General features: G+C 34.3%; 1 protein-coding gene across 5 annotated transcripts in view; it reads left to right on the forward strand.

The window, feature by feature from the left end:
• RTKN2 (rhotekin 2) overlaps positions 1-25,648 on the forward strand; it is an 82,213-nt gene that overhangs the window by 51,178 nt on the left and 5,387 nt on the right. For all 5 annotated transcript variants that reach the window (XM_057737459.1, XM_057737460.1, XM_057737461.1 and 2 more), the window contains 4 exons: positions 5,900-6,006; positions 6,955-7,086; positions 21,158-21,323; positions 25,384-25,491. In XM_057737459.1, coding sequence (XP_057593442.1) covers positions 5,900-6,006; positions 6,955-7,086; positions 21,158-21,323; positions 25,384-25,491 — 513 coding nt within the window. The remainder of the gene's footprint in view (positions 1-5,899; positions 6,007-6,954; positions 7,087-21,157; positions 21,324-25,383; positions 25,492-25,648) is intronic.

A 25,648-nucleotide genomic window follows, 5' to 3' on the forward strand; every position in this document is an offset into this window, starting at 1 on the left:
AAAAGATGCTCCACATCACTAATCATCAGAGAAATGCAAGTCAAAGCCACAATGAGGTATCACCTCACACCAATCAGAATGGCCATCATCACAAAGTCTGGAAACAACAAATGTTGGAGAGGGTGTGGAGAAAAAGGAACTCTCCTGCACTGTTGGTGGGACTGTAAATTGGTACAGCCACTATGGAAAACAATTTGGAGGTTCCTTAAAAAACTACAAATAGAACTACCATATGATCCAGTAATCCCACTACTGGGCATATACCCAAAGAAAACCATAATCCCAAAAGAAACTTGTACCATAATGTTTATTGCAGCACTCTTTACAATAGCCAGGACATGGAAGCAACCTAAATGCCCATCAACAAATGAATGGATACAGAAGATGTGGCATATATATACCATGGAATATTACTCAGCTATAAAAAGGGATGAGATGGAGCTATATGTAATGAGGTGGATAGAACTACAGTCTGTCATACAGAGTGAAGTAAGTCAGAAAGAGAAGGACAAATATTGTATGCTAACTCACATATACGGAATCTAAAAATGGTACTGTTGGACTCAGTGACCAGAACAAGGATGCAGATACAGAGAATGGACTGGAGAACTCGAGGTATGGGAGGGGGCGGGGGGTGAAGGGGAAACTGAGACGAAGCGAGAGAGTAACACAGACATATATATACTACCAACTGTAAAATAGTCAGTGGGAAGTTGTTGTATAACAAAGGGAGTCCAACTCGAGGATGGAAGATGCCTTAGAGGACTGGGGTGGGGAGGGTGGGGGGGGCTTGGGGGGGGGCGTCAAGGAAGGGAGGGAAGATGGGGATATGTGTATAAAAACGGATGATTGAACCTGGTGTACCCCCCAAAAAAATAAATAAATAAATAAATAAATAAATAAACTGCATTCTAATGGGAAAAAAAAAAAAAAAAGAACGCTAACCTATATGCCTAACTCTTTTGATGTGATAGGTATATCCCTAGAAATGTGTGTAAATTAAAATCTTGTAAATCAATTATATTTTGAAAAAAAAAAAAGAAAGCTTATAATTAAAAAGAAACAGTGAGAGAGTGGCATTGACATATACACTACCAAATGTAAAGCAGATGGTTGGTGGGAGGCTGCTGCATAGCACAGGGAGATCAACTTGATGATTGGTGATGACCTAGAGGGGTGAGATAGGGAGGATGGGTGGCAGGCTCAAGAGGGAGAGGATATGGGGATATGTATATAAATACAGCTAACTCACTCTGTTGTACAGCGGAAACGGGCACAACAGTGTAGAGCAATTATACTCCAATAAAGACCTGAAAAAGAAAAAAACAAAATTTTATATACAGAAAAGCCACCCTCTGATTTATTCATTAATCTATGTTTAATAGGGTTTTCTGAAATAAAGTTGTCAGTGTCTACCAAATACTGTAAAATAAAGAGAAAATACAAAATTTATGACGTTTATAACTCAACTTTATTACTCTTACTAGTTGAAGGAAAAAGCCAAAATGGTGTCTTAAGGCTTATATTTGTCATCAAGAAATTTTTATACTTTTTATAAAACAATGAAACCACATTATAAAGACTGACTCACACGAAAGGGAGATGTTATCTGGATTCTTTCTCTTGCCTGTGTTTTTTTTTTTTGTTGCTGTCATTTTTAAACTCCATTTTATTAAACTACAGATGAATTAGATAAAATCTTTACGTAAAGTCAAACTGCTCTTTCACTTCCTGTTTCATTTCATCTTGTCCTAATACCACCTTTGAATGGGAAGAATTTAGTATTTTGAGTCAATGTGTTGCACAAGGGCCGAAAGATAGCATTGAGCAATGGGAAGGATATGGTTTGGGGAGTGAGAGTGCCCTGGATATGAATTATGAGAAGCATCTGTTACATGCCAGCCACAGTGATATCATGTTTACATTATCTTATTTGATTTCATGACACCCCTAGTACTTAATAGGTAGTATTTTTAAGAATGAGAAATTCAGGGCTTCCCTGGTGGTGCAGTGGTTAAGAATCTGCCTGCCAATGCAGGGGACACGGGTTCAATCCCTGGGCTGGGAGGATCCCACATGCCGTGGAACAACTAAGCCCACGCGCCACAACTACTGAGCCTGCGCTCTAGAGCCCACGAGTCGCAACTACTGAAGCTCGTGAGCCTAGAGCCCATGATCTGCAACAAGAGAAGCCACTGCAATGAGAAGCCCACGCACCACAATGAAAAGTAGCCCTGCTCACCACAACTAGAGAAAGCCTGTGTGCAGCAGTGAAGACCCTATGCAGCCAAGATAAATAAGTGAATAATAAAAAAATGAAAAAAATTATTTAAAAAAATGAGAAATTGATACTTGGGCAAGTTAAGTGACTAGCCCAGATGCTGTATTTCTTGTCAGAATTAGAAGAAGCTGTGACTATGTGCTTTATTCCACAGTGGTCATGAGCTGTGGAGAATCCTATGTGGGAAGTAACAGATGATTGCAGCGTATCTGCCACATGCTCTGTAGAGTAAAGAATTTTATATCCAATATCCTTTTTCAAGGACTGCAATCAGGAAGGAATTATTTTTCTTGGTGTGCCATGAAATCTGAACTTATTTTACTAGAGAAGCACACTGTTACATGTGGTATTTAGGTTCCAGATACATTATCGATTGAACAAACTTTATGAACTGGTCTGAAAAACTTATTTATGATTCTATTTCTCTAGGAGGTGGATCCTGACTTAAAAAACAAGCCATTCATAAATCTGGGATTGCTATGTCAAGAAATTCGCTTTTAAACTTTAAACTCATAAATCCAAGAGTTGATTTCAGTTGCATTACTTAGATGTACGCTTTCATAGAATTTTTATTTCACTTCCTGCCTTATTTTAGAAAAGGAGATTCTCATTTATTTATTTAGGTCTGCATCTTTAAATCATTGCCTGTGTTGTATTTATGCATTTATTTCTCTTAGGTCAAATTCTTTTTGAAATATAGCAGCTTTAACAAAGAATTGAATAGTCCCAGACAATTTGTTGTGTGCTATTCTTTAGTAGAATATTGAGCAGGTAAACTGATAAAAACTACTTTGTTTTACTTTGTGCTCTTCATTTAGGCTGGTCTTTTTCATTTAACTGATGTACCAAGCCTTGGCTACACTGCATCTGCATATTAAATAATTGTATTTTTACCAAAAATGTTTTATTTTCCAGACTTACTAAGACTTTTTGGTCAATAGTAGTAATATCCAATGGTTAGTCATTTAATCGGCACTTATCAACAGGGGTGCAGTGAAAACTTTACACATCTTTTTTGTGTGGTCCATTGTGAAACATAGGGCCGTATGTTGTGTTTTTATTTATACCTGATACACTGAATAAATTATGTAATGTTTTCCTTCCATACAGTGATAAAGGCTGAATACTTACCTGCACACTACATTAAAGGGCTATCTTAATGTTTTTTGAACGAACTTTTTAAACAATTGCAAACTTATAGAACAGTTAAAAGTTGAATATCAAGATTTTTTTTCCCCCAAAAAATATATAACAAGTTGCTTACCTGTTGCTTCATTACTCCCAAATATGTTAATATCAGTTTTCTACTAAAAGGTATCAGCTGTATCACTACAGCTATCCAAGTCAGGAAATGAATATTAATAAATTACTATTATTTCTGTTAATACAGACACCATTCAAATGTTACTCCAATAATGTCCCTTATGACCAAAGGATCCAGTGCAGATTCACACATTGCGTGTAATCATCATGCCTCTTTAGTTTCTTTCAACATGGATCCGTTCTCCAGTCATTCCTTGGCTTTCATAACCTTGACACTTGTAAACATCAGTTATTTTGTAGAGGTCCCCTCAGTTTCCCCCCCTGATATTTTCTTGGGCTAAGGCTCATGATATGCATCTTTGTCAAAAATATCATAGAAGTGATACTGCGTTCTTATTGCATTCTAGCAGGTGGCGTATTTTGATTTATCCCATTACTGATGATGTTCACTTTGATCACTTGATTAGGGTGGTGTCTGTCAAGCTTCTCTGCTGTAAAGTTACTCTTTTTGTTTTCCCCTTTGTGATTAATACATATTTTGTGTGTGGTGGGGGGATATTTTGAAACTACCTAAGTATAATATTTATTAGACTTTCAGCTTACTGATTTATTTATACAACATGGGCTCATTTTACAGTTTTATTCAGTACATTATAATCTGTTAACATCCTATTTAAGATTCAAATTGTCTCCATTTTGGCCAATGGGATCACATTCAAGATGGCTCTGTGCCTTTTTACATGTTCTCTTCATTCATTGAGTACTTCTTGCTTAAAGCATAACAAGATATTTCAGGCTTATCATGTACTTTCCCTGCCCCAGTCCTGGAGTCAGCCATTTCTCCAAGGAAGACTGGTTCTTTTTAATAGAAATCATATTTAGAAGACATGATCTGAGCTGTGGGTATATTCATTGCTATTAGACTGTCACTATTAGGTGTCATTTTTCCTAGACCCCCTCAGTGGACATATGTGTGTGTGTGGTCATGCATTTCTTAATCTCTTTATGTTGAAAACCATTAGTTCATACCAGTATGTCTAGTTCTAATCCAATACCAAAGAGTTCATTCTGCACATTTGTAATTCCTTTCTCTGACAGTGAGAAACCTGTCTTTTGTTATGTTTAATGCCTTTTATTCTTTGTTCAGTCTTCTTAAAAGCAACCATTTTTCCATCTTTCTCACATAACTGCTTTCTTCTTCTTGCTGGGGCTCTGACTTCCCATTCTGGGCTGTCCCTTGCCCCATGTGGATACGCCTTACCTTGCTCAGGCTGCTACAGCCCACAGAGGCTGCCCTCCTCACCCCACTCAGGCTTCAGCTCCCCACGTCTGGCTACCCTCATCACCCCATGGATGCCCTCCTCAGCCTGCCTGTGCTCTGGCACCCCATACCCAGCTGTCCCTCTGCTTGGATTTCCGTATCCCTGGGCTCTGACACACTATCTGGGTTACCAAATGTGTGAATGGTTTCCTTGCTGCTCTCAAACTGACTCCCATGGCTGGACACCCCCAAATATGCACACTTTTCTTAATTTCCTTGGGTTCTGACAGCTCACGTGGGCAGCCACTGCACATAGATACTCTCCTTACTCTGCCTGAGCCCCGATTCCCCACACCAGGCCAACCACTGAGCGGAGATCGAGATCCTCTTTGGGTTCTAGATTCCCCGTGTGATCCATCCTCCTCAGCCCATTCAGGCTCTGATACCTCATGCCAGGCAGCTCTCCCACTCACGTGACCTCCTTATCCTGCCTGGCTCCAGCACCAGCTCTGGCACACTACTGCTCCCCGCCAACTCCTGACACTGATGCCCGTCTTGATGGACTCCACATAATGGCTTAAAACTGAATTGTTCAGTAAGAGAAAGGAGAAGGGGAAAGGCCAAAAGGTTTATTATTAAATTATTATCTTAAAGTTGTGCTCTGAAGTGTTTTATTCAGAGGATCACTTTGCTAATTATTATAATGAAAATCAGAGCAAAAAGTAGAATTTGACATACCAAAAATCACTTTATTAGGAGGTTTTTAAAATTACATGAGTTTACTTATATGCCCTGAACTACTACCTCCATTGATTTAAGATCAAATGAGATCAAGAGACTAAAAGTTCCATGTCTATTCCAGGTGATAGCATGCTATAAACTATCAGTTTAGTATCTTCCTGTCTTAGTATCATCCTGTCCTGACTGCTTTCTTTTATTTGATTTTGTTATTGAATATGGTAATTTGAGTAGGATGAACCTTTACATACATTCTTATATAAAGCAAAAAAAAATTGTAAAAATAATCAAAATGTATAATGACCTTAAATAAGCATATATTTATAACTTGATTTTTTTTTCTCTCATTTAAATAGAAGAGTCTTCATTTTGGCTTCCCTTATATGGTAACATGTGCTGCCGATTAGTCGCCCAACCAGCTTGTATGGCTGAGGGTGTGTTTGCAGGATTTCTTAATCAGCAGGTTAGAGGACTTTAAATATCCTACAGCAATTATAGCTCTCATTTAGATCTTAATACACTGGCAGTTGTTTGGCATTCTGATATTAAGAAGTTTGTTTTTTTTTATAAAGTCTTCTATTAAATGACAGTTTTCTCATTGTTAGACATAGAATGTGGAAGGAGGGTGCAGCTGGGAGCGAGAAGGTGGGAAGAGGAAGGGTCTAATGCAGTTTTGATGGCTAAGGAGCAACCTCTCCAGGTTCCTCTGCTTCATTAATAGCAGTAACAGGATAATCAGTAACAGAGGACTCCTTGTAGAAACTGATGAGGACTGCTCAACACCTTTCCCATAACAGCCTTTCTGGCACACAGCTTTTGGCACAGTTTAGGCCTCTGGGCTTCCAAAGCTGCCTCTGTGCCACCTACTTCTGATTTATGTATAACCATAGTTATTTATATTCTGTAAATAATTAATTTTGGGCTTCAATGAATCAATAGCTTTTAAAAAAGATTCCATTAAGGGAAAGAAAATTTGCATTCTTACAGGGAAGTCAACATTTTCCAGTGTCCTGAGAACAGTAAGGGAAAGTTATAGTTTAAATATGAGTTATTTTTATGATTTTCCTGAGTCATTAGGTGGATTGCTATGGAATTCCAAGCACTAGTTTTTAATAGACTAGCTTTTCTAAAACTGTGTTGATTTATGATTTTAGGTATATAAAAGTTATGTGATAAAATTATTACCTCCTTTTTGCTTAATGCTTTTGAGAATTCCAAACCTTTCTTCTCTGACACTAACTTACTTTTTGACTTTGGGCTATTGAATTATTGTATAGTAAATTAATGGGTAACTATCACATTAAAACATTTCAAAATACTAACTTTGATAATTCAAGTATTTTGTTGAATTTAGAGTCAAGATGATAAATAATGATTTAAAGTTGAAAGTTTCTTGATTTTTCTTTTTCAGCAAATGGTAGAAGGTCTGATCAGTTGGAGAAGGTTGTATTGTGTTTTAAGAGGGGGTAAACTCTATTGTTTTTACACTCCAGAAGAAATTGAAGCTAAAGTGGAACCAGCTTTGGTAGTGTCCATTAACAAGGTAAATGAAATGTTATTTTGAAAATAAAGGTATAACATTCTATGAAGTTTGTTTTTTTCTGTTACAGTTCACAGTGTTGTCATCTTTTTTACAAAAAGGGAAGGGCTGCTAAAAATAAGTTAGTTCATAAAGATAATTTAATCTTATTTTTCTTTCCATTTATAGAGCTTATCTGGTAAAGAGCTTATCTGTGTATTTCCTAAGAAAACATAGTAATTGGAAATCTGTACCAGCAAATAGGTTTTATTTCTTTCTTTATTGGCTGCTTTAGGTCTTCATTGCTTGTGCACAGGCTTTCTCTAGTTGCGGAGAGCAGGGCTTCTCTTGTTGCGGAGCACGGGCTTTAGGTGCACAGGCTTCAGTAGTTGTGGCACTCAGGCTCAGTAGTTGTGGCTCACGGGCTCCAGAGCACAGGCTCAGTAGTTGTGGCACATGGGCTTAGTTGCTTTGTGGCATGTAGGATCTTCCTGGGCTTGAACCCATGTCCCCTGCGTTGGCAGGCAGATTCTTAGCCACTTGGCCACCAAAGAAGTCCCGCAAATAACTTTTAAAGAAGAGAATGTGACTCCACATTAATAGGGTATTTAAATTTTTTACGAATTTAGTTAGGAGATTATAAAAACATAAATTGTTAGCTCATGTTACCGTGATGCTCTTTCTAGTTAATACTTAAATGAACCCATAAAAGGAGATTCCTGAGTATACTTTCTGATTTCTTATGGAATTGATGGGCAGTTGTTTAACCTTCTGCCAGAACAAGAAAGCTTCACATTGTTTAGAATACCACATATGCATAAATATACTGTTTGATACAAAGGAGGTTATAAAATTTTAGTTAGAAAGTTTTCACCCAAAAATCTGTAGGAAAACTTTTCAGTCTAAGGCAGACTTATTTTCTTTATTTCATAATCTTAAATTTGTCTTTGTCTATCATCCAAGTGTAGTGTTTATTAGAGGGTTTTTCCCCTCTTTTTATAGTGTTCCTACTCTAGAATTAAAATAGCATTTCTGGAATGGAATATCATGTTTTCTGCGTATGGACAGCAATTAATTGTTTCTAGTTGTTTTACTTTGCTTGCCTTCAGAGTGGTTGAATTGAAGTATATGATAAAATATGAGCCATCACATCTGTTAACTGTAATATACATGTTCTCCTTGCCTTTAAGTTATCTTTTGAGGAAAAATATAAAGTGATATGTCCTGAAAAAACATATACATACTGGTCTGCTAATGTATAAGGATTTAGTTAATTTCTGTGATCTTTCCAATAATAACATTTGATCTGTTTCTGTCCTGCTTTTAGAAATGACACTACTTTTTACTTAAAGGAAATCCTTCAGTGAGACCTTTTATTATGTAATTAAGTCCACTTAATTTATCTGTTTTGTGTATTAGAAAGATTAATGTTGCTCTTAAATAATATACCTCAGTATTATAATATAGTGAATTTATTTTCATTTAGAAAATTAAGTTAATGAAAGTATAATTTTGTTATTGGAAAATTGATATAATTTTTTCATTACTTGCCAACTTTTTGTTTTCTTTTGTTTATGCAGTGTTCACTCCCCTGGTAGTCTTTTGAAAATTTCAAATGTACAGAAGAGTTGAAAGAATAGAAAATAAAACCTGATACCTGTCACCTAGATTCTTCAGCTGTTGTTAACATTTTGCCACATTTGTTTTCTCTCTAGACAGTTAAAAAAAATTTTTTTCTGAACCACTTGAAAGTAAGCAGCAAACAGCATAACATTTCTTTCCTATAATATGTCAACACATTTCTCCTGAAAACAAGGATATTTCTTTCATAACCATAATATTATTATCACACTCAATAAATTTGTTGTTGATAAAATAATCTAATATACAGAGCAGATTGCCCCGGTTATTCCCAAAATGTTCTTTCTGATTTTTTTTTTGTCCAAGACCCCATCAAGGGTCACAGATTGTATCTGATCACCATGTCTTTTGTTTCCTTTTTATCAAAATTGTGTCCTTCACTTGCCTTTTTTCTTTTCTTTTCTTTTTTTTTTTTTTTTTTTTGGTTTTCATTACATTGACATTTTCGAAAAGTCCAGGTAAGTCCCCAGATCTGCTTTTGACTAATTGTTTTGCTAGATTCATGTTAAATATTTTTGGCTAGAGTTCTACATAGATGATTTTGTCTAACCTGATTTTCACTAGGTAATTAGGTAGTGAAAATGGAATTCTACCAGTTTTTTTCTTGCATGTTGTACAATGGAATATGGATATTTATAAACCAAATTAAACCGGAATCTAAACTAATGATATTTTAAAGTTAGATTTGAAAGCAGTCTTCAAGGTATTCATTTTACCTATCTCAGCCCTCAAAGCAAGGCAGAGCATGTGGGTCAGCCCTGTTTTACAGGTGTCTTATTTCTGTTTTATAAGTGAAAAAACATACTCAGAGATAGATAGAATTTGTCTAGCTAGTAAGCAAAATTACACGGCTCACTCTTTTTGTAATGGGTAGAAAAAAATAGATTAAAATTCATGGGTCATTTTCTGTTTCTTCATAGACACACTGCAAGACTGTTTCAGAGGGCAAAATTAGACTTTTTCCTATCTCTTATTCACTCTGAATCAGTTATGAAAGTAAAAAGTAGCTCTGAAATGAGGTTCTGAGTCCAAAGCCATGTTACCTGTAGGCAGTGACATAGGCATGTATTGAATCTTTACCATTGAAATTTAAGACTACAGTTATAATAGAACTCCTCTGTTATTATAGTCAGTGCATCTGTATTTTCTTGTCTGATGACAAGAGTCTAATTCCAGAAAAGTGGTTAACAGTATTTACATGGCCTGACTAAACTGACCTTTTTTCAATTGACTCATTTTTTCCTTGTGGTAATAAAGGCTGATGGCCTGGCAACTGGTGGAATTCTGTAGTCAATCAACTCCATTATTCAGATGACTGAAATCAGCATACTTAGAAATCCCAGTGGTGGCTCCACAATTGAGAATTACAAATTCACAGGGAAATGATTTATCTAGTAATTTGTATAGAGTTGACCTTAGACTTGGGGACAACGTGGGCTGTATTTGACCCTGAGGATTGATGACATAAATATCTCTTCCATTGAATGTGACTTTTGTCTAAACTACCAAAAAGGATTTTAATACTAAACCATGAGGTAAGGGTAAGGTTGTGAAGACTAATATAATTTAGTTGCTCATTTCAAAGATTAAACTGATGACAAAGTGTTACATTCTCTAGCTTTGTAATATTTCCATCTTAATTTTCTCCAGTGCCAGTTCCAGCACTGATTTCTGACCTTTCTCTTTAGAAATTTTTCCCTTTGCATTTCCTAATTCTTTTTTTTAATTTTTATTGGAATATAATTGATTTACAGTGTTGTGTTAGTTTCTGTTGTACAGCAAAGTGAGTCAGTTATATATACTCATATATCCACTGCTTTTTAGATTTTAAGATTTATTTTATTATTTATTTATTTATTCACTGCATTGGGTCTTCGTTACCGCGCACAGGCTTTCTCTAGTTGTGCCAAGTGGGGGCTACTCTTTGTTGCGGTGCAAGGGTCTCTCATTGTGGTGACTTCTCTTGTTGCGGAGCACAGGCTCTAGGCCTGTGGGCTTCAGTAGTTGCGGCACCTGGGTTCAGTAGTTGCGGCTCACAGGCTCAGTAGCTGTGGCACACTGGCTTAGTTGCTCTGCGGCATGTGGGATCTTCCCACCCCAGGGATTGAATCTGTGTCCCCTGCATTGGCAGGCAGATTCTTAACCACGGTGCCACCAGGGAAGCCCCATTACAGAGTATTGAGTAGAGTTCCCTGTGCTATACAGTAGGTCCTTTTAATTATCTATTTTATATATAATAGTGTATATATGTCAACCCCAGTCTCCCAATTTATCCCTCACCTCTTTTCCCCCTTGGTAACTGTAAGATTGTTTTCTACATCTGTGACTCTATTTCTGTTTTGTAAATAAGTTCATTTGTACCATTTTTAAAGATTCCACATATAAGCGATATCGTATGATAATTTGTCTCTCTCTTTCTGACTGACTTCACTCAGTATGACAATTTCTAGATCCATTCATAATGCTGCACATGGCATTATTTCATTCTTTTTTATGGTTGAGTAATATTCCACAATGGACATTTGGGTTGCTTCCATGTCCTGGCTGTTGTAAATAATGCTGCAGTGAACACTGGGGTGCATATACCTTTTCGAATAATGGTTTTCTCTGGGTATATGCCCAGGAATGGGATTGCTAGATCATATGGTAGCTCTATTTTTAGTTTTTTAAGGAACCTGCATACTCTTCTGCAGAGTGGTTGTACCAATTTACATTCCCACCAACAGTGTAGAAGGTTTCCCTTTTCTCCATATCCTCTTAAGCATTTATTGTTTGTAGATTATTTGATGGTGACCATTGTGACCAGTGTGAGGTGATACCTCATTGTAGTTTTGATTTGCATTTCTCTAATAATTAGTGATGTTGAACATCTTTTCATGTGCTTTTTGGCCATCTATATGTCTTTGGAGAAATGGCTATTTAGATCTTCTGCCCATTTTTTGATTGGGTTGTTTGGTTTTTTGTTGTTTGCATGAGCTACTTGTATGTTTTGGAGGTTGATCCTTTGTTGGTCACGTTTGCGAATATTTTCTCCCATTTTGTGGGTTGTCTTTTTGCTTATGGTTTCCTTTGCTGTGCAAAAGCTTTTAAGTTTAATTAGGTCCCATTTGTTTATTTTTGCTTTTATTTCCATTATTCTAGGAGGTTGTTCAAAAAAGATTTTGCTTTGATTTATGTCAGAGTGTTTTGCTTATGTTTTCCTCTAACAGTTTTATAGTATCTAGCCTTACATTTAGGTTTTTAATCCATTTTGAGTTTATTTTTGTGTATAGTTCTAATTTCATTCTTTTAAATGTGGCTCCCAGTTTTCCCAGCATCACTTATTGAAGAGACTGTCTTTTCTCCATTGTATAGTCTTGCCTTCTTTGTCATAGATTAGTTGACCATAGGTGCATGGGTTTATCTCTGAACTTTCTATCCTGTTCCATTGATGTATATGTCTGTTTTTGTGCCAGTACCATGCTATTTTGATGACTGTAGCTTTGTAGTATAGTCTGAAATCAAGGATACTGATTCTTCCAGCTCCATTTTTCTTTCTCAAGATTGCTTTGGCTAGTCAGGGTCTTTTGTGTTTCTATACACTGTAAAATTTTTTGTTCTAATTCTGAGAAGAATGCCATTGGTAATTCAGTAGGGATTACATTGAATCTATAGATTGCTTTGGGTACTTTAGTCATTTTAATAATGTTGATTCTTCCAGTCCAAGAACATGGTATAGCTCTCCATCTGTTTGTGTCATCTTTGATTTCTCTCATCAGTATCTTATAGTTTTCTGAGTATAGGTGTTTTGCCTCCTTAGGTAGGTTTATTCCTAGGTATTTTATTCTTTTTGCAATGATAAATGTGATTGTTTCCTTATTTCTCTTTCTGGTCTTTCGTTGTTAGTGTATAGGAATGCAAGATATTTCTGTATATTAATTTTGTATTCTGCGACTTTGCTGTATTCACTAATGAGCTCTAGTAGTTTTTTTGTAGGATCTTTAGGATTTTCTATGTATAGTATCATGTCATCTTCAAACAGTGACAGTTTAACTTCTTTTCCAATTTGGGTTCCTTTTATTTCTTCTTTTATTGCCATGGCTAGGACTTCCAAAACTATATTAAATAAAAGTGGCAAGAATGGACATCCTTGTCTTGTTCCTGATCTTAGAGGAAATGCTTTCAGTTTTTCACTATTGAGAATGATGTTTGCTGTGGGTTTATCATATATGGCTCTTATCATGTTGAGGTAGGTTCCCTCTATGCCCACTCTGGAGAGTTTTTGTCATAAATGGGTGTTGACTTTTGTCAGAAGCTTTTTCCGCATCTAGTGAGATGATCATATGGTTTTTACTCTTCAATTTGTTAATGTGGTGTATCACATTGACTGATTTGTGTATATTGAAGAATCCTTGTATCCCTGGGATAAATCCCACTCAGTCATGGTGTATGATCCTTTTAATGTGTTGTTGGAGCATTTCATACTTCTGCCTCATTTCCTTTGAGCCCTTCCATTCACCTGAAAACTTCACTGTTAATAGTAAGTGTCACTAGTTTTGATACTTAAATATGTCAAACACCATGTCAGTGAAGAAATCTATTTGTTACTTCTGAAAACACGACTGTTATCTAATTATATCATCTATTAAAGAAATTTTTACTTATTTTTCTCAGCTTATAAAATTATTGAAATTCATAGAAAAGTTTATAACAGTACTACAGGGAACACTTGTATACCACCTAGATTCAACCATTAACATTTTGTCATATTTGCTTTATCTCTCTATTTTTCTTTTTTGGGGAGGAGTTTAAACACTTTATATTTTATTTAGTTTTTTAATCAACTTTATGGTGGTGTAGTTTAAATAAAGTAAAATTCACCAGTTTTAAGGGTACAGTTTGATAACTTTGATAAATAATATACAGTTGTGTAATCATTACTACAGTCATTATTAGATCATAATTTTTTAAATCTTTTTTATGAGAACATTGTCTACTCTCTCTTTGGATTTTACTTATTCAATAGTGTTATCAACTATAGTCACCATGTTTTACATTAGATATTTGGACCTTATTTATCTTACAGCTCAAAGTTTATAAAGCCTCTTATCTGTATTTTTTGTTGACCCATTTGGACATAAGTCACCAACATTGATAATTCACCTCTGAGTACTTCAACATGCACCTTTTAAAAATAGGAGCCTCTCAAATTATATGTTTATATATATATATTGAATTATGTATATATGTGTATATATGTGTATGTATATATATAATTACAATACCATTATCACAGCTAAGCAAATTAACAGTAATTCTCTTATATCATCTAATATCCATTCCTAGTCAAGTTTCCCCATTGTCTCCAAAATGTCCTTTTAGCTTTTGCTTTCAATCTAGGACTGTTCAAAAACTGTGCATCCTTTTGCTTCTTCTAAACTGTAAATTAGGTCTAGAGGTTTGATTAAGTTCATTTTAAACCTTTTTTATGAGACTATTTCATGGATAATAACAAATACTTTGTAGAGTATTATGTTCAGAGGCTCATGATGTCAGGTTTTCTCACTATTGGCAATGCCAAATTTAATGACTTGGTTAACGTGGTGACCACTAGCTCTCTAGAATAAAGGTAAACTTTTGTCTTTACAGTTAGCAAGTAGTCAGTGAAGTGATGCTTAGACACAATGTGAATATCTTTATTGTCAAACAATCTTTCACATAATGGTTTTATGAACTGAGTGCCCTTACCTGAATTGGTTACTACATTGGAAATTGCACGTTTTCCCCTGTCCTTCCTTCTATATGTGTTAGCTGGCATTCTTTTGTAAAGGACCTTTTCTTATCAACTAGTAATGAATTACAGTCTCTCCTGGAAAGGCTGGATAAATGTTTAATGTTAATGACCAATTTTCAGAGTAAGGAGTTGTTCGTACATGTTGACATTGTATTTTTATTGGCAATATGTATTGGAGTGGAGTTACCCACTCCAGAAGTAGCACATGAGTGTCATTTCTGTTGTCCCACCCCACCTCCAATATTATGATAAACTCATAGATTTTAATCCTATTCAATCTATTCAGTGTTTTAAATTACTTGGTTTTTAAATATAAGGTAGATGTTTTAATTATTTTGCTTACTTTGTAAGTTTTTAAGGGACACATGCTATTAGTGTATTCTTAAATAAATAGGGTCACTGATAAATGCCAGCTTGGTATTTCAGACTTGTAGAGCAGGTAAGCACCAAATAAAGCTTTTAAGGATAGTGTTTTTCTTTCAGTTTTTAGTGTATTTCCAGTGCTGGGTCTCTTAAAAGCTTTTTATGCTTAATGATGTTAAATATTAAATACAAAGCAAAGTTCCTTTCTTTTGGTTGTCTTTCTTCTCTCATGATTTAGAAAACAATAATTTTACTTGATGCTACTTTAAAAATTATGTGAAAACATAAATTTTACAGTTGCTGAGGTATATAAATAATAGTTCTGCTATTTTGATCACAAGATCTGTTCTCTGACTATAATTCTTGTCCTTCTAGATGGCATTTCCTGTAAGGCTAAGTCAGTTCATTAATTTTCAGAGGGAGCCATCTGTGGAAATAGTCACATTAAGGAAAGAAAAGCCTAAAAGCTATTCCCCTCCTCTTTTCAATCCAAATTTGAAAGGATGATTTACTTCAAAGTGATTACTTCAACTTCAAAAAACTTCCCTATGAATGTTGTTGAGCTAGACATTCTCAATAAGGGGTACTTAACTGGAGCCACTGAATCTCCTATACATTGTAGAAAGCATTTTATTAGCCAAAGTTTTATCCATTGCCAGTGGGGTGGGGAGTTAAATAGAAAAGAAGTGTGTGGGTCTTTGAGATCAGTAGTCTTTTCTTGATTTAAATACTGTGCATCACTTCATTTTAGTGAATAATAAAATCTGTACCAAACAAGTCAATAACACTAGTTGGTGTAATAGTCCTTTGTTAAATTGTCTTGAACTTGCTTTTAACCATTATATTTATCATGGACCCTAGCAAGTAAAATTACCATGAACACATGGTATTTTCTTCTGATTATGTTAGTCCTCTTAATGTATGAACCCTATCAACTAGTTGGATTCTCCTTTGCTAAATACAGCAAATATAATTTTTTAAGCAGCCTTTTCCTTTACAGGTTTACATCTGATTTCATTGACATAAATTGAAAATAATTATATCACACTAATACTAATCAGACCTAATGCTTGGTTTAATTTATGGCTATGCTTTATATGTTTCAAACATTCCTTGCCATATATGGTATGCTTTCTTTTTGTCATTTAGAGTATATATAAGATGTAAAGCTTGTTTTTAGCCATTAACAATTTTGTCTTCATCCCTGATTAACAAGACTTTAGACCAGACACTTTCAAAGAACTCATTTATCTTTACAGCATGTTTGTGAGGAAGGTGTGAGTGAAATACTATCTCTGCCTTATAGATAAGAAAGCAGGCACTTAGTGTTTTGTACTTGTATTTTATTTTTTAATTTTTTTTTAATTTCAAGATAATCTGTAGAAAGCATAGTATTATAAACGAACCCATCTGTACCCCCACACATTACCTCCATCATGGGATTATTTTGAAGCAAATACTAACAATCATTTTACTTGTAAATATTACAGCTGCCATACTTAAGAAAATTTATGGCCATACATAAAGTCACTATATCATCAGAAATCCAGACAGTGTTCAAATATCTCAGTCTTGTAATTTTTTAAACAACTTTTTGAATCAGAATCTGAATAAGGGCCATACATTGCAGTTGATTGATTAGTTCTTTTAAATCTCTTAATCTATTGGCTTTCATTCCCCTCCCCCCCTTCTCTCTCTCTCTCTCCTACACATACACACACACAATTACACACAATTTGTTTGTTGAAGAAATTTGGTGATTTATCCTACAGAGTTTTTCATTGTCTACAATTTGCTGATTACATTTTCAAGTTGTCTTTCTCCTTCTATTTTTGAATCAGATGTAGGTTTGTTTGTTGGTTAGTTAGTAAGAATATGTTTTAGTACTTTTATCAGGAGGCGTATAATAATGTCTGGGTCTTCCACTCATGTTAACATCTGCTGATGACCATTGCTTAGATTTTTTATTTCGTTAGGGATTGCAAACTGGTGCTATTGTAACATTCTTTCTTCATTTATTAGCTGGGATACCTCTACTTCATCAGCTATAAGGTTGAAGGACAATTTTTACAGGAAAGGTAGGATAAAGGCTTGATTTTTTGCATTTGTATACTAGTTACCAAAACTTTAAGGTGGTTCCCTAGCATCTTTCAGAGGTGACCAATGATTTAGTTTTTAAATATCATTATGAATTTGTGGATTTAAAGACTTTTCATGCATTAATCCATTACCATTGTAATTCTTATTGATGTTCAGATTGTCCCATCTATGGCCCCTGCAAGCCTCCCCGAGTTTACTTTTGAGCCCTTTTGATATAACCCTAGTAATCCTTGATTTCTGGTAGGACAAGATGTTCTAGGCTCATCCTATGTATTTCCTGACCCAGGCTGGGAATAAGCCATTTCTTTAAAGAGCTCTGATTCCTTTTAGTAGGAAAGAATATTTAGAAACCATAATCTGGATATATAGTAGACATTTTAAAAGTCGTATAGTCAGGGACTTCTCCGGTGGCGTAGTGGATAAGACTCCTCACTCCCAATCCAGGGGGCCCGGGTTCAATCCCTGGTCAGGGAACTAGATCCCACATGCTTGCCACAACTAAGAGTTTGCAGGCCACAGCTAATGAGCCAGTGAGCCCCCAAAAAAAATAATAATAAAATAAATAAATAAAGTCATATAGTCAAAAGTAAGGTAAGAAACAATTTATAAATCTAGTTCTGATCTGGTAATTTTCCATTACCACAGAAATGGAGAGGTTGAAGTGCATAATTTAAAATAATGAAAAATGTAAAAAAACTTTCCTTTGACTTCAAAATTAATTACATTTTGTTACAAAATTGATTTCTCATATTATATTTTTATTGACTTCACTTGGCATTCTTGGGGTAAGCACTGTCTCATGCAGTGGAAGGTTATAGTTCAATATGTGCTGATTGACAAAAGTAGAGCCAGTGAAGGATGAAAATTTTGTAGTGAATAATCTCAAAATTATCTACAAATCAATAGGAGTTGATTCTAAAGTCTTCTAAATCAACTAAAAAAGTCTGGAAGTAGCAAAAGCAAAACAAGAAACTGACCTTGGAGAGAATGCTTATCTCAGAACATGTCTCCTCACCTATAAATTAAAGAGTGGACTACAGATTATCTCTAGAATGTGAGTCTATCAATGTAAAACTTTTTATCATTAACTCAGAAAACTGAGTTATTCTTTTGTTATTCATTTTTCAATCAGTGGGTACCAGGCAATATTTTAAAATTATTTATTTATTTATTTATTTATTTATTGGCTGCACTGGGTCTTCGTTGCTGTGCACAGGCTTTCTCTTGTTGCAGCAAGCAGGGGCTACTCTTCATTGTGATGCTCGGGCTTCTCAGTGCAGTGACTTCTCTTGTTTGGGAGGTGACGTCCTGAGTACTATTATTTATACTCTGCCCACAGTGAAAAACAGATTGCATGAACTTTCTGACATTATCAGGAACTTTGTTTACTCACTTTTTCTTTAACATGCAGTTTTTTTGTTGAAAAAATTTCCCATTACTTAAACTATTTTCAGTGATAAAATATAGAAGTTAATTCAGATGATCTATTCTGTGTTCCATTTGCACCTTTTTAAAAAATTTCTATTTATTTATTTTTGGCTGCATTGGATCTTTGTTGCTGCATGCGGGCTTCCTCTAGTTGCTGCTAGCGGGGGTTACTCTTCATTGCGGTGCTTGGGCTTCTCAGTGCAGTGGCTTCTCTTGTTGTGGAGCACAGGCTCTAGACCCACGGGCTTCAGTAGTTGTGGCTCTCGGGCCTTAGAGTACAGACTCAGTAGTTATGGCGCACAGGCTTAGTTGCTCCAGGTTTAGTTGCTCCGCAGCATGTGGGATCTTCCCGGACCACGACTCGAACCCACGTCCCCTGCATTGGCAGGCGGATTCTTTAACCACTGCACCACCAGGGAAGTCCCTCATTTACACCTTTTAAAAACCTCTTGTGTTGTAAAATTTAGCAGTATTTATGGTTACCAGACTTATTGGAATGTACAGTATTTATAGATTATTGTATTATTTTCTCTTAGAAGGATAGAAATGACACATTTTGTCAGATTTTCTACATAGCTATTTTTGTTTGAAATGGTATCCTAGTATTATTAAAAAGTGTACCTATCCATCTACAAAAAAGGTTACTTAGAAGTTGAATCCATTTTAATTCTGTATACAGAAATTTGTATTAAAATGGATTTGGGTGGAGGGAATCACAATTTCAGCAACAAGATCACTTCATATTTTATTGCTCAGGTTTTTTTTTTTGTTGTTTTCAATACTAACAGCAGTAGGTGGTTGTCCCCTCAGCCCTCTGTCTCTGAGTCAGCCTTCATTTAATCTGAAAGAAGTATATGAAAGATTCTTCTGAGAGCCGAAGTCACTCTCTGCTAGTGAGAATAAGCTTAATATTTAAAGAGGTTGATTGCATGTGTTATCAGGCTGCAAAGATGCCATTTAGGGCAGCATTTTTAAATACTGTATAAGTAATTACTTTAAAAAGTTAATTCACAAAGTTTATTACCAAGGCATAGCAGTGTAAAAAGACCCTATTATGATAAAATTACAGTGTTAGCCATAAGTATTAACAATTCTGTGAAGATACTCACATTCCTACTTTTTAAAAAATGACAGGATAGACTTTCTCTTAGTTACCAATCCTTATATTTTGGGATACTTGAAAATTTCAAAGTTATGTTGTTACTTTATATAGTATACATTTTTTCTCATGTGCTTTTTGAATAGGAGTTCCTTCCTTCAGAAAAGAACTTCTTATGTAGTCTATATGGTGTTCACCTGCCCATGTTTACCTGTTTTTCAGGGAATGGATAGCTTTTCTTCCAAACTCTTTGCTACTTCTGTAATGTCTACATAGACATCATTAAATATCTTTTAATTTTGGTGTATAATTCTACACACAGACTCTCTTCACTCTGTACTCAATGAAGTGAAGAATTTCTCCCCACTCTGAATCACCTTTTGTAACTGCCAGTGAAGTATTCTGCATGCATTACAGTAGCCTTAACCATACTGCTCTAGAACTGCTCTACCTAATACAGTGGCTACTAGCCACCAGTAGCTGTTAGGAACTTAAGATGTGGCCAGTCCAAGTTAAGATATCTTGTAAGTATAAAATACAGACTGGATTTTGGAGACTTAGTGTGAAAAGAGAATGTAAAAATCTCAATTTTTTTTATCAGTTGTGTGTTAAAATAATATTTTAAACATATAGGTTACAAAAATTACATTATTTTAAAATAACATATTAATTATTACATAATTATTTTCACCAGTTTCAATTTTACCTTTTTTAATGTGGTCACTAGAAAATCTTAAGTTACTTACGTGGTTCACATTATATTTCTAATGAACAGCATTGCTGTAGAAAAGTGTAATGTCAGTCATTATCCAGGCAGCCAAATCACTATCTTTGCTTAATAGATAGGTCTAGTCCAGACTTTTCTTCCACGATTCCTTGGAAACCACATGTTGTTGCTAGCTTATCACATGACATAGCTCTGCCTGTGTGTGACTTGGGAACAGTCTCTTCTACACATAGGCACAAGAAGGATCACACAATGTCATACCTAGTACCACTCAGGAAAAAGGTTTAGACTATCAGCAGGTACAAAACCATTGCTTCTGTTGTAGAGTGTTGCATTAATCATTTTAAGTAATAATTTTAACTGTTATAAAAGTTATGCTACTTTACGGATCTTTAGCTGTGAGCTTTGCAAGTGGATGTTACATGGGAGATAAATGTTAATGATGAAAGCCTAACTGTTTGCTGTAGTAAACATTAAGTTATGGTTTCACTGCTTTCACTGATAACTCTGTATACTATCATGAGTATTAGAATAAGAAACATACTTTACTGATTCTTCCATTTTATTACTGTGGAAAATATAGTTAACATAACTCATAGTTATAACATGCTGTACTTGCTTTATTGCAAATTTTAAGACATAGATAAAAGACAGCAAACTCCTACTTAAACTGAGAGATCAACACAGAGGTTATGTTTTAATCTCATGTAATTTAACATAAGTGCTATATGTAGTATACTTTGAAACATTACTCAGTATTTTTAACATAAAGCATTTTTAAATAACCTTCTAGATTTGAGTTTGAATATTGCAAATTTCAAAATTACATATTTTAAATTGCAAATGATCAGCAATAAGATTGTAATTGCATGTGGTATAAATATGGTAGCTAAGCAGTAAAACATTTATTTGATCATTACAGAAATAGTCTCTTGTAAAACACCAATTTTGTCTTAATTTTTAGGAAACCAGAATTCGGGCAATGGATAAGGATAAGAAGACAAGAATCTATAATTTCTCCGTCATCAACCCTGTTGCTGGACAGGCTGTAACTCATATTTTTGCAGCTGACAGCAGAGAAGATATTCAGAAGTGGATGGAAGCCTTCTGGCAGCATTTCTTTGATCTTAGTAAGTTGACATTCATATTTTCTAGTGGTGTATTCATGTAGCATGGAAGGATATACATAGCAATCTAAATATTATAATTATATAGTTTGTATCAAGAATTTTTTATGCTCTTGAATAAAATGGTAGTATATCATCAGTGCATTGATGGTTTTTTCTCTCAGCCTTTCCCCAGTGCATGACTGGTTATAGTGTAGTATACCTTTGAATTCGTTGTATCCTTACCTGTTACTTTTAAGTTCTTCTGGTCCCTAAAACAACTAGACCACATTTTCTCAAAATATTAGGTCAAATTACTTAAGGCAATGTGTTTGAACAAAGGGATAATAAGCTATATGGGGAGTAAAATACTTCTCTCGGGTAGTGATGATCATAAAGTACTGAAATGTTCAGAAGGAGATTCATTTTTATGTGGCCTCTGTTAACTCTCAATTCATTATTATATCATTTTGAACATCATCCAAAGAGATTTTTTTAACTGCACATATGGTTTTTCATTTTCAGTAATACAGTTCAGTGGCGTGAATTATAAAAACAATGTGAGGGTAACATAATAGAATTCTAGTATGTAAAATATGTGAAGTTCTAATCTCAATTTAAGGAGGAATTTTATCAACAGGAAAATATTGAGGTTGTATATTGAAGATGTAGACTATTGATAATGGCTGTTTCTAAGCAAACTAAGCCTACTGTTAAATTCAACTAGAATTTTTATGTCTTTAGAATACTTTTCTATAAAATTGCAAAGTAGAGCCATTTCCAAACAATAGAAAGTTATTTCTGCAACTCCTGGAAATAATCCTAGAGATATTTTAGGACATCTTAGGAGCTGTTATCAAGAATTCTATAAAATAGTTAACATCTGCAGTCCTCAGATTAATTTTTATAAGCCTCTTTGATCCATGGCCTGGTCAGTTATTACATTGATGGTTGGGGAGCGGGAAGAAAAGGGAGCTAACTTTATTGATTACCTTCCACATACCATATGGTTTCATTTATTTTTCATAACAACCCAGTGGGTAGAAGTTATTTCCCACTGTTCTAAAGATGAGAAAATTGAGGCCTGAAGAGTTTTCAAGTTTACTGCAGGGAACCAAAGGACTCCCTCCGTGGCTTTCTTGGATTCTTTAGAACTTGTTTTCCTTAAGTACTGTCCTTTGGTACTTAGTAGATAAAATATTTGTTTCAGGCTTATCAACATGTACTACATTTCTTTATTTTAAAATTTCAGCTGTTCTTAGGTATGTAACTTAAAAGACAACAACTTCCTTTCATTTGCTGATCACAGCTAAAATTTTAACTGCTTTCCTAAATGCTCTAATTTGGAGAGACTGTCTTATAAAAGACAATGTTACTTTTAGAAATGATTCTGGCATTTTAAAATTTTTATGTAGAGCAGGAAGGAGGGGTAAAAGAAGGTAAAAATGCAAGAATATTATAATCTGGATATCAACTACAACTACTAATTAGATGATCTCATGTTTTCATTCCCCAAATTATGTAAAATAATTTATCATGCTAAAAGAGGGAGTTAGAGGGATAAGAATCTCATGACATTTTTGTACTGTTGAAATAATAAGAAAGTGATGATGAATAGGTTCTCAGGTTTGGGTACTTTTTTAGTATTTAATGCTTTGGGGATAAAATCTGCCAATCTATCTGATTTTTAAAGTATAAATTCTATTACATTTGCTGTTTAGAATTCATTGTATAAGGTATGAAGGTATGAAGCAAAGATGGAAGGGTTTATACTACCCTAAAAATTGACTTGTACTTTATAATTTTTACCCTCAGTGATAAGTGTAGCCTTTTGTGATCTTAGGTGAAATATGATGTGAACAAAGTAGAGGATAGATATCCAGGGCAGAATAAAGTAACAGTATTTTAATATTTAGAACAAATTTCAATTACTTGACTTAGCTTAAGAGTAGAAAATCATGAGGGTGAGATAACTGTAAATCATGAGTAAACACTAATGGAAGTAGGGGTATTTAGCCTGTGGAAGAACAGCCTGAGGAGTGGAGGTCGGGAGGCAAGGGGGAGGTAATAGTTAATTTTTAATATTTGAGAACTAACACGCATGTAAAAGAGGAACAACACTTGTTTTGGATGATCAGATAGGGTAGAGCTAGGAATGGGGAATCAAAAATAAATTTTTTTCATATATTTAATAATATAAATACTGAGTTAAATAAGCAATTTAACATAACAGATCATTTTGACTGGGAACATTGTAACAGTAAATATGGTGGAAAAATCTTCAATATACAGATTTTATGTGAACAAAATGTATCCATTTAGTATTTCATATTGGGCCTTTATTTTTATGTTAGTATATTAGTATTACATGTACGGATGCATACTAATTTATTTACTGGTAAAATAAATGTTTAATTGTAACATCTTGACCAGTGAACGTACCGCATTTATACCTCTGACTTCTGTAACACATGGGATAATGTGGCTTTATATTCCAGTTTTCAACATGATTAGTTTTCTGCTATCAGTTTAACAATGAAAAGGTTTCATCTATCAATATAGAAAAAATACTGCACTATATAACTTGTCTAAGATTTGACAAAGAATTGTTTGCTGGTTTAAAGTGTTTTGTTACTTTCCCATTAGATAAGGCCTTTTTTCCCTGCCCCCAGGAAGGAAAGGCTGGCTTTTATATATTTATCTAAAAAAGGAAGTAGAAAGGAGGAATAAGTTATCAGATCTCAGATCCTACTAGATTTAAATTCTACAGAGCAACCTTTGAACGCTCAAACTCAAGATTTTATTCCCTTTATAAATTGCTGTGTGAGTTATTTTGAAATTTTTACCATATTCTATACTTAGCATTGTAATAAAACATACTGAAAGGTTTTTTTATGTTTCTTAACTATTTAAGGTGGTGGATTTAAAATTTATGCATATATTACCATACTAACATGACAATAAATTAGACTTAAAACAGCAAAAATAGATAATTTGACTAAACATGAAGCGTCTTTAATTTTTAGGCCGTAGAAAATAAGTTGGATATTGAATGTGGAGGTTGAGTATATAATAAAAGAGAAATAGAGATTATAAATCAGTATAAAAAGGCATGTGTATATTATTTACTTTTCTGCAAATGTAAGATAGAATATACGAATGGCAAACCTCCATAACTTAATTTTATAATGAATATATAAATACATAGTTTCTAGCACAGTTGTTATCCAGCATGCGGCTCCACAATAAACAGGGAAAGGTTAATTTTTTTTTACATCCACTCAGGAGAAATAAATCTGAAAATTTTATTTTGAGATGAACATAGTAAAACATAATTAAGAAAAATTGATGTCTACTCTTTCAAATTTTAACTTAATAATTGAAACAATTTATTTGAGTATTTTTATTATTATTCTGAATGCCTAATGGCTTTATTTTAAATGTTCTTCCTAAAATAGATTAGCTCCAGTTAGAATTTTGCGTAATCTGTCTTTATAGTAATAGGTTTTTACATACCCTAACTAAAATGAAAATATAGCATTTTTCTAGTATTCTGATTTTTGAAAGGGCATGATAATCGTCTTAAGAGATAATTGTTATGTAAGCAGTTCTTATTTCTTAATTAAAATTTTCAAAGTTAAAATCATTTTTGAGAACCACTACTCCTTACGTGTTTTTCTGCTGCCTTCTTGGTAACTGTATTTCAGCTAATTTTTACCTTTCAACTGTCTTAAATACTGGATGTTTTTATTTAATATTTAAAATAAGAGAACTTATACAAACCTTTGCCATAAACAGAGGTTGTAGTTATTGACCATCTAGAGAAGTAGTATAGTTTTAATAGCCTACAGATCTTAGCTTAATATCTGTTCATAGAGGTTTATATTTAAAATAGAGTACTTTTATGCCTAGGCTTAGACTTTGAAATTATGGGTAGTACTAGGTTTTTATAGCTTCTTTAAGATAATGCTTTATAGATTCACTTATTTTTCAAAGCAAAAAATGTGTTGATATCTGTTGATAATTAAATATACGTCTTCACATTTATGTTTTAAACTAGCCTGCCTTTTTCTGTCTTTCTTAGGCCAATGGAAGCATTGTTGTGAAGAACTTATGAAAATTGAGATTATGTCACCACGGAAACCACCTTTGTTCTTGACAAAAGAGGCAACCTCAGTCTACCATGATATGAGTAAGTGGGGTTTGTCTTTTCTAAGCTGCAGGGTAACAAAAACAACATTGTCCTTATTCAAGCAGCTTATTCTGTTGACATTAAAATGCTAAAATTTTCAGGGCACAGTCAGAATGAATGAAAAAAAGACCATGATTGTAGACTAAGGAACTCATGT

The sequence above is a fragment of the Hippopotamus amphibius genome, chromosome 5 (assembly GCF_030028045.1).
Source record: "Hippopotamus amphibius kiboko isolate mHipAmp2 chromosome 5, mHipAmp2.hap2, whole genome shotgun sequence".
Taxonomy (NCBI): Eukaryota; Metazoa; Chordata; class Mammalia; order Artiodactyla; family Hippopotamidae; genus Hippopotamus; species Hippopotamus amphibius.